The sequence below is a fragment of the Phytophthora infestans genome, genomic scaffold, assembly GCF_000142945.1.
Source record: "Phytophthora infestans T30-4 supercont1.35 genomic scaffold, whole genome shotgun sequence".
Classification (NCBI taxonomy): Eukaryota; Oomycota; class Peronosporomycetes; order Peronosporales; family Peronosporaceae; genus Phytophthora; species Phytophthora infestans.
The window spans coordinates 1,199,153-1,208,824 of record NW_003303724.1 but is presented as its reverse complement, the minus strand read 5'-3'; the positions used below and the strand labels follow the sequence as shown (position 1 = coordinate 1,208,824).

Sequence of the window (9,672 nt, the reverse complement as noted above, 5' to 3'; positions counted from 1 at the left end):
CACGACGCGCCCTTGAACTCCACCGTCATACCGCGACGTGATGCAGCAGCTACTGAAATCAGGTTGCGTGCCAGTCCCTTGACGAACAGTACTTCCTGCAGGACACAGACTTCTCGTCCGTCCTTTTCCAGCGGTGCTTGACCAACCGCAGTCGCCACCAAGTTGTCGCCGGATGCTACCGTCAGTACACGAGGATCCGTCAACTCACGCACATTGATGAGATTGTCAAAGTGCCCCGTCATGTGGCTCGTGGCTCCGCTGTCCACGATCCACCCTCTCTTGTTGTCATCGGTCGCGTCGTCCACAGTGAATGCGACACTGGCAGCTTCCGCCTTCGACGGTGATTCATCAGTCTTGCAGTCTCGAGCGAAGTGTCCCGTCTTGCCACACTTGTAGCACTTCACCTTGCTCATGTCACGTTTCTTCTTCGGCTTGCCCGCCTTCTGCTTGCCAGCCGTTTGTTCTGCACTGAACGCAGCAGCACCTTTACCACTGCCCGATCCAGCCGTCGAGCGTCGATTCTTTTGCTGATCACGGCGGATCGCTTCAGCCTGGCAACGCTGGATCATGAGCTCAAATGTCGCGCAAGACTCGAGCACGCCAACGAAGCCATTCCAAGCAGGTCCCAGACTCTGCATAAAATTCTGCCTTTTCTCTTCATCAGACAGAACCACACGTTGCTCCTGCAGCTCGTCGATCACACGCCTCGTGTTCTTGATGTGGTCGATCATCGAGTTGTCACCGTCCAGGTACAGCCCGATATACTCGCGCTTGGCAGCTCCAACGCTAGCACTGCATTTGACGTTGTACGTCATGCGAAGGTGTCTCAAAATTGCCATCGGATGGTCCAGCAGGTACACTTCTGCGGCAATCTTTTCATCGAGCGCCGCGAGGATGATTGATGAGGCCATCTTTTGCCTGATCATGAGGTCGTGGAACGGAGTTGTTGTTTCTCCCACTGCTTCCTTCACTTGTGCCACAGCAGCCACTGATGCTGCCGCAGCCGATGGCGTCCCGGACGCCGATGACGATTCCGACCCAGCCGCTGTTGGATCCTTCTCGACCTTCAGATCTTGCTCCGTGGGCATGGGTAGCTGGATTGCATCCCACAGCCCCTTGATCTCCAGTACCAGCTTAACCTGGGCGCCCCACGCTGGGAACCCAGTCCCGTTGAACAGCTTCAGCTTAGTCGTGTAGGACGCGGCCGATTTTGAGGACATCATAACCTGTTGAAACTTGGCCGCAGAGGAAGGTTGGTGGTCGAGTGGTGGAGGAGAGGAAGTGCGCACTAGAAGGTGAGTTGAAAAGTGGTTGATTGGGAGTCTTCTGAAAAGAAAAAAACTAACTACACTGCATGCACTTGCAGGGGCGCTTCACTTGTCAGGCCGCCCAGCACGCTCCCTTCTGCGCTTGTGCTTGTCGCCACGAATCTTCAATGCACCTCTCGTGTCGAACTGCAACAAGTCGCTTTGCCATCTTGCGAAGTCTTAGTCGTCGATGCTGCTGCTGTCACCACTCCGTTGCCCAATCGGGTTCGACGCTCCATTCTGGTCTAACAACAATCTTCATTGGGTGCAATGAATTGGCCATCGACCATCTTGATGGCTGCAATAAGCCTGGTATCTGTCACTGAAGCTCGGCCCAACATTCTTGTCTTCTTCCTTGATGAGCTGCGCTTCGACTGGGTTAACAACGGCACGGAGACGGACTTTCTCCAGACCCCACACATCGATAGCATCCGTGAGCGTGGACTCCATTTCAAGCGTGCAATCACGGCTTCTCCGGTCTGTGGACCTTCGCGTGCGTGCTTTGCTGCTGCCAGTCATTACGAAGAGGTCGGTGTGTTGACCAACCGCTACAACTTCCCGATCAACCGCATGACGACTTACTACAAACTACTACAAGAGGCTGGTTACCACACGATGGCCGTCGGTAAACTCGATTTGAACAAGAATGATACGCTCAACAGTTTCGGTTGGAACCACGACGGTAACCTACACGCCGAAGAGTGGGGCTTTTCCGACATGGTCAACTGTGTCGGTGTCTTTGAGTCGTACTTCCTCGGTGAACCCTACCCGAATGGATCTTACATTGAGCCCTATACGGACTACTTACTGGAACACAACGCCACGGATGTATTCCTAAACGACACCCGCGCTCGAACGGTAGGGGGCAACACGAAGATTGGAGACCCTCGATTCTACAAGGATACTTTTCCAAATCCGCTTCCGGACGAGCTCTACAACGACAACTGGGTAGCCGACCAGGCTCTGCGGCTTCTTCGTGAGAAACCCGATGATAAGGAGTGGTTTATGATTGTGAACTGGAACGGACCGCACTACCCGATGAGTATCACGGAGAGCATGTACGGCCGAATGCAGAACCAAGTTTTTCCCCAACCGGTTGACTATACCGGTAACTTTACTGCCGCCATGCACAACCGAACGCGTGCCGACTACGCGGCCATGATAGAGAACATTGACGCGCATATTGGTCGTATCCTGGCGGCTGTAAACCTAAGTGAGACGGTCGTATTTTCCGAGTGCTCACGCATTTTGCTCGCTGATCGTGCCTATTGGGCGAACGACGTCCCGTTCCAGCCCTCCCGTAAGCGTTCCCTTGTTATTGCCGGTGATGTGGTGGATCCCGCAGTACAAGGAACGTCCTACAAATGCTGGCGTGTCGCTTATTGATCTGGCACGTACTTTTCTAGATGTTGGCGAGGTTGAGAACGTCCCTCCTCAAATGTCGGAGGCCTATTCGTTCCGAGCACTTCTTGAAGGAAAACCTTATAAGAAGCGTGTGTTGCGATCAGCGCTAGGAGCGTGGAAGCTCTGGTTTGACGGTCGTTATAAGTACGTGATTGGCTACAGCGACGACGAACCGATGCTGTTTGATGTGGAGACGGACCCGCACGAACGCACGAACCTTTTGTTGTCGACCAACAAGACAGAACTTGCTAACTATGCCTGTATCATCCAATGGCTGCTGGGCAAGGGCGAAGTGGTGCAGTAGATCAGCACTGAACACCCGTTTTTGATCATTTAACGCAATACGGTAACAATGGTCGAGCTATATTTCTAGTACAACCGTTTTCATTTTCTCGTACGCGCCCATTTTGCAAAGTCTGCGGATCTACAACAAGATACAGCGATGCTATTAATACAGTAAATTCTCTGCATAAAGAAGATTGGGTGAAAATCTCTCTTTTGAAGAAAAACATTACCATGTCGTGAGCGACCTGGATGCCACTGCGATTCAAGTGTTATCAGATACACAAGAGAAGCTTGCGGTACGTAAGTGGCGTTTCGCGATTGTAAATGCCAAAGGAAGGATTCGTGAAATTCTTGCCACAATTAACTTGCTGAAAAGTGTCTTTGGAGGTGACCCTTGTGTGTCGGTCGAAGATGCCGTGCCAGCTTTGGATCAAACGTCGCTGGGCACCAACACTTCAGAATAAGAAAGGCAGTCTTTTAATTAAGAGGTTAATGCTTCAGGAGACTCAATTATCTCTTCATTGCGTTCATTTTTCCCTCGGATCTTGGTTTTCTGCTGATCTTCTGCGTTTTAACAGCTTGCAGTGCTTTTAAAATGCAGTGCAGTATGTTGTTTGTACAAATTTGTACTGGAAATACCAGGCCCCAACGGATTAATTCTGGCAATTTACGCTATTGTTTTGAAAGATGAGGCGCAAAATAAAATCCGGCTGGCATGATTCTCTCTTTAGAAAAGTTTACAGATGAGTCGGAGTAATTGACAAGCTCAGCTGGCAGCTCATGGAGAGTCTATCAATTATAATTGATGAAGAGTCCATTTGCGCTGACCCAACACCGCTGGTAGTTCAACTAGCCAACCGATTGCACACACGCAAATACTGCTCGTCGGATGGTTTATCCCGGATGAATTAGCTGTTTAAAATGGGCTTTTTGAAACAGTCACTCGAGCTTTTTTAAGTATTTCTCCAGATCCAACAATGTGAATTCTGTTCAAATTTGTCATTTTGGTCCAATGCAATTTTTAAGTACTCTCAAATTCCCGTTATTTTGAAATGGCGCAGATCGTACTTAGGCCAATTGTCTTTCTAGGGTAAGGCTTGCAATTTTTATTCTTCCTAGACGCTCACACCTGCATTTTCGTATTTAGCTGCTTAGTGAATCAATATTTGTTTTTTAGCTCATCAACCATAAGTCGAAAGTAACGTAATTAACAGGCATATCCCGTCATAGCAGTTTGGCTTTTTGACTTTCTAGTTGGTTTACGATTTATAAAGCGGGGTGACTCACCCGTCTTGGCCAAAGAAACTCCCTCACTTCAGACTACGATGCCGACGCTAACGATGTCGTTGCAGGAGGAGAAGAGCCCTCCTGTAAACCTGTTACCACCATCGATACCACCAGCCAAGCTTATTCCCTCGAAGGCCCAGGGCAAACGCCCTACAAAGAGCGCCGCTAATGGTCCGAATGATGAGCAGAAACCTCCACCCAAGAAACGCGGACGTCGGCGCCTTCTGCAGGACGAGGAGCAGCGCAAGGCGAGACGCAAAGCCCAATGCAAACTTAACCAGCGCAGATACCGTGCACGACAGCGTGGACTCGTCAGTACGCTGTCTCTAGAGACCGAGGGGATGAACGGGCATCTCCAAAACTTGCAGGACTATCGGGACTTTTTGAGAGGCTATTTCTTACTGGATGCACAACCTCTTACGACCTGGAACGACCCCAGACCGATGCTCGTGGTCAAGCACTTCTTACGCGCTTTTCGATCGGGTTTTGCACTGCATTCAACGGAGTCTAGTTCGCTACAGGAGAGTTTTGTGAAGCTGGTGTGTGCTCCGGAAATGATCACACAAGGCAGCACGACGGACGGAATAGAAGCACTTTTGCTGCAGCTAAAACGCTACACGTCGTACCATGGTACTTTAGAAATACTGCCAGGCACATTCAAGGTTGTGCACGCTCCAATACAGGAGATGGAGGCCCAGGCGAACGAGGAGAAACTCACTTGGGTCTTGGAAGCAAAAGGAGCAGTCAGGATGCGGATCTCGCGAGACACGTTGATAATGGTGTATCCGCTTTTTTATACATATACAAGACAGTATAGCTCAGCGTATAGTGGGTCAGACGATCGAGCCGCAATTTACGGCGACGCTCCATTTTGACGCACGTGCAAAAGTTACCAAACTGGACCAGCATATCGACTTTGCGGGCGCTTTCTTCCGGATACTTGAAAACGCACAAGATGTGGCTACAGTCCTAGATGGAGCACTCATTTCGCCCTTTTCAGAACTGGGTTTGGACCCGCAAGGCACTGCGGAATCTGCACTCACGCGCGGCAGCAAGCAGCTCAGTTTAAAATTTATTCTCCTCTAGTTTGGTAAGTAATTTAGTCGAATTCCGACGCATTCTTATAACTTGCAAGGTATAGCCGGAAAAAGATCTGTGCATTAAACTCTGTATACCTGCCGGCGTCAGCTTTTAGGGGTATACGTATAGGGCCAAAGGAAGAAGCTCGGTGGCATGAGAGCCAACGCTACGACGCTTCCAGTACTGCTGCTTACTCCTTCTTGTAGTAGTTGGACGGCACAAACGGCATCTTGGTGATGACAGCCTTGCTGCGTTTTCTTACGGGCCTTGACGTGCAGGTCCGTGCCGATCTTGCCCACATTCTTGTTGACGTAGGCCATACCGATGGCCTTCTTGAGCGACGGACTGAAGGTACCACTGGTCACGTGACCCACAACGTTGTCGTCGGCGTCAAAGAGCTCTGCGCCCTCACGCGCGGCTGCTCCGTCCACCACGAAGCCGACACGCTTCTTCGTGGCCGTCTTGTTCTTCAGCTGGTCCATAATAATGCTGTGACCAGGGAAGCCTCCCTCCTCGCGACGACGCTTGCCAATAGTCCACGCTAGCGTGGCTTCAATAGGCGTAATCTTGTCCGTAATGTCGTGGCCATGCAGACACAGACCCGCCCTCGAGACGCAGACTGTCACGGGCTCCCAAGGCCAGCTTCCAACACGCGCTCGTCATCAAGCAGAGCTCGCGCGAAAGTCTCGGCGTCCTTGCTGAGCACGGAGATCTCGAATCCATCCTCACCAGTGTAGCCACAACGCGTGAGAATGACGTCCACTTGCTTGCCGTCCTTGAGCTTCAAGGGCGTGAACACGCCGTGCATGAACTCAAGGTCTTTTAAGTTTACGTTAGGGTTTAGCGTCTCCACCACATCGACGGCTCCAGGGCCCTGTAGAGCCACGAGCGCGCGATCCTGGATGCGCTCGATGGACGCATCGCCCTTGAAACCCTCGGAGAGCTTGTGCATGTGCACAAGGTCCACGTCCTGATTGCCAGCATTTACCACCACGTACAGATGGTCGTCATAGCGTGAGACCACGCAGTCGTCGATGATGCCGCCCTGGTCGTTAGTGATGAGACTGAGCTTAGCCTCGCCACTGCCCAGAGCCTGCAGGTCGCCCACCACGACGCTCTCGAGGAACTGCAGGCGATCCTTGCCCGTGATACGCAGCTGACCCATGTGTGAGACGTCGAAGAGCGACGCCTTCTCTTGCTCGCGCGTGTGCAGGTGCGACTGCAGCACACCAGCCTGGTACTGCACGGGCATCGAGTAGCCAGCAAACGGCACCATTTTGCCACCTAGAGACACATGCAGGTCATACAGCGGCGTCTTCTTGAGCGACGCAGCGGCGGACGAGAAGCAACGGATAGCGGACGGACGCATCGTAGGCGGACGAAGGCGGATGAAGGAGTGGAGCTGCTCAGAAGTAGATCGGGGCTTATGCTGTGTCTAAACACGTTGGATTGGATGCCACATTATATTTTTAACCAATAGGAAACAAGAAAGAAATGGCGCATGTTCGGATCCGCATCACGCCATAAAACATGCATCGGTCGAGCAAAGATGGCTACAGATTCTATTTCAGAAAATGGCTACGTTCGTTGCACTTCTACTTGAGACTCTTGGCCTTGCGAATAATCTGGTCCACAAGCACCCAGTTGGCCTTTTCCATGCGCGCTACAATGTTAATGATAGAGCGGAAGCGCGACTCCCCTGTCTTCAACACCGTGCTCACAATAACCCACTCGCGTCGGTTTTGTTCACGGTATTCCGGATAATCCGCCAGCAGCCTCTCGTACGTCTCCCACTCGAGCACGTAGAGCAACGAAACACCCAGCGACGAGCACGTGGCAGACCGAGGAATGCCATACAAGAGCGACAATTCCCCAAAGAAATCTCCCTCGTGCTTCACCAGCTCGAACCCCGGCCCTTGGACGAGGATTTTTCCTTTCGCGATGAAATACATGCTCCGATCGACGTCTCCCTTGCGTACAACTGCCTCCGATGACGAGCAGATAATGTGTTTTAAACACGTCAGTAAAGAGCGCAGGAAGCTCTCGTCACAGCTCTTGAGAATGGATACACGGTTGGCAAAGCTTCGAAGGGTATACTGGGCGATATCCTCCACCAGCAACGTCGAAAGACCTCGCACACCTTCGAGATCGTCGTGGCCGTGGTACTTGAGCCATGTGTTGGTATAGTAGAGTCGTAGTCGCTGTCGAACGTCGCGTGGGACGTCGTTGTTCTTCAAGAAATGATACAGTTCCATCAAGTTCTGTTCGAACAGCATCTTGTGCTTGTAGTTGGCTTCAATCATCTCTCCTTGCGCGCCAACTAGCACCCCGAAGATCAAGATACAGACCACGATAAACGCAATCTCTACTACTGTCTCAATCGCGTTCATACTCACGACGTCGCCATAGAAAACCGTAGTAATTGAGCCAATAGCAAAGTGCAGCGAGCGAAGATATCGTCGACAAGTGGGGATCTCACTCAGCTCTTCGAACTCGTCTACCGCCAGCATTTTGTACGTGGAAAGCCAGGACCCTCCGTAGATATTGTACGCATGCAAGCCCAGACGAAACCACAGACAACCGATCCAATGACCCGATAAAAGATAGATACACACGGTGCGGATGAAGTGCAGTCGACTCTCTCCTATGGGTAGATTCAGATCTGCAGCCAGGAACTGAGTGAGTCGCTCGCTCGCTTCGATAGACTCCAGAATACGCGGGATTTTGTTCAGTTGGAAGAGCGACAAGTAGAACCAGCGATGATCGTTCATACTTGACGTCGAAAGCGGGGGGATGTACAGCAGGATATCGAAGGGTAACGACGTCACAAGGTCGATCCATAAGTGGGTATTCACATGCTGGTGCCACCAGCTCTTGCGTTTATGTGTCACTTGTGGTGGGGCCGTTGGTACGAACGTCCTCAAACTACTCATCGACTTCAACGGAGGTGGCGCCACTGGCTGTGGAGTAGCAGTAGGGACGTCCGTACTACCTCCGTCACGTAGAACTAATACTTTTCGGAAGGCTGAATGTTTAAGAAAAAAGTCGGCGATGCAGACCAAGTCAACCAAAACCACAATACGTTCCCAATGCGCTAAAGCGATTTCGTCTTCGTGGTCTTCGTGGAACGTTTCGAGGTCGGAGGCGAAACACACGAAGAACGGGATCGTCACGGCGTAGAAGAGTCCAACAAGAACCACTAGCCACTCCCACAGTCGAAAGCATCGAGACAGTAGGTTCACGAACGCCTCGGCTTTACTCGACGTGCTACCTGTATCACGTAGCGACTTTAAAGACGCGGTTCTACTATGTCCCACGTCGTGGAAAAACGAATCTGTACGTGGCTTTTCCGCATTTTCCGAGTCAGAATGTGACGACGAGAAGCTGTTGAGCCACGTAAAGCGCTCCATTTGTCGCGAGTACCACTGACTCCAGACACTTTTATGCTTCAGCCACGACAGATAAACTCGAAAAAGCGACGAGAATTCAGGTTGTCGACAACGCTGGAGCAGCTCAAAGCCGAGGTTTAACTTACTTTCGAACTCTTTGGCGTTCGAATCCTGGAGCTCGTCACGAATCATATGAGCGAAATGGCGATCAAAAAGAGGCAGAGACTGACTTCTCTTCAACTTGCGTTGTCTACGATGCGCTCTTGCGGCTCCAGAGGGCAGGTTGGCCAGCCCAAAAGACTGGTGCAGTTCGTGGCCATGGATGCTGCCTCGAGGGCGACGTTTTCTGCTGAGACCTCGTTCGCTGGGACGATTTCTGGACTCGTAGTTCTCTAGGAACCGCATACCGTCGGTGGTGACCAAAGTGCGTGTGGCACGTTGAGGACTCGCACCGGGCAGCATCGCACCGCAGAAAGTTTTACGAGATACGCGGATTTTCTTCGAAGCTGTGGACGCGCTGTCTTCTTCATTCTTCGATGTGTTTTGAGAGGTTATTGTGCTTGGTGGAGATTGAATTGAGAGCTGGGGGGATACAGGAATTACTACTGGACTCGGTTTACTCACCTCGCCCGTGAACGCGTCGGCCATGAACAACGAGACTTTGTAGCGACGCCAGCATTCCTCCTCCATCTCGTCCAGTTGGTCGTCTCGATAATACTCGCGCATGCTTCGACTCACGGGGTTGATTTGCATCGCTGCTCCGTTCTTAAAAGACTTCATTTTCGTGAGAGACGAGGTGTTTCTGGGCGTGTGCCATGCAAAGAGTCGACGGCCACTAGGAGGTGTGAGGACAGGTTCTGTACGACTATTTTCAGGCGAGTAATCAGCGTACACTCGACCGAGTTTCGCTGCCTTGCGTC

At 51.5% G+C, this 9,672-nt stretch overlaps 4 protein-coding genes across 4 annotated transcripts; 2 read left to right on the top strand and 2 right to left on the bottom strand.

Annotated features, from left to right (window-relative positions):
- Positions 1–1,601: 1,601 nt before the first annotated feature.
- Positions 1,602–3,015, top strand: PITG_15323 (uncharacterized protein; the record flags this gene model as incomplete). Its single annotated transcript, XM_002898719.1, has 2 exons — positions 1,602–2,588; positions 2,659–3,015. The coding sequence occupies 2 exons, from the start codon at positions 1,602–1,604 to the stop codon at positions 3,013–3,015; spliced, it is 1,344 nt and encodes a 447-aa protein (XP_002898765.1).
- Positions 3,016–4,321: 1,306 nt separating this feature from the next.
- Positions 4,322–5,369, top strand: PITG_15322 (uncharacterized protein; the record flags this gene model as incomplete). The annotated part of the gene is made up of 3 exons (XM_002898718.1): positions 4,322–4,366; positions 4,487–5,062; positions 5,106–5,369. 3 exons carry the CDS (start codon positions 4,322–4,324, stop codon positions 5,367–5,369), a joined length of 885 nt encoding a protein of 294 aa, XP_002898764.1.
- Positions 5,370–5,434: 65 nt separating this feature from the next.
- PITG_15321 (aminomethyltransferase) lies at positions 5,435–6,732 on the bottom strand (the record flags this gene model as incomplete). Its single annotated transcript, XM_002898717.1, has 2 exons — positions 5,435–5,969; positions 6,014–6,732. The coding sequence occupies 2 exons, from the start codon at positions 6,730–6,732 to the stop codon at positions 5,468–5,470; spliced, it is 1,221 nt and encodes a 406-aa protein (XP_002898763.1).
- A 226-nt stretch (positions 6,733–6,958) lies between these two features.
- Positions 6,959–9,478, bottom strand: PITG_15320 (Voltage-gated Ion Channel (VIC) Superfamily; the record flags this gene model as incomplete). The annotated part of the gene is made up of 3 exons (XM_002898716.1): positions 6,959–8,630; positions 8,760–9,283; positions 9,377–9,478. The coding sequence occupies 3 exons, from the start codon at positions 9,476–9,478 to the stop codon at positions 6,959–6,961; spliced, it is 2,298 nt and encodes a 765-aa protein (XP_002898762.1).
- Positions 9,479–9,672: the final 194 nt, after the last annotated feature.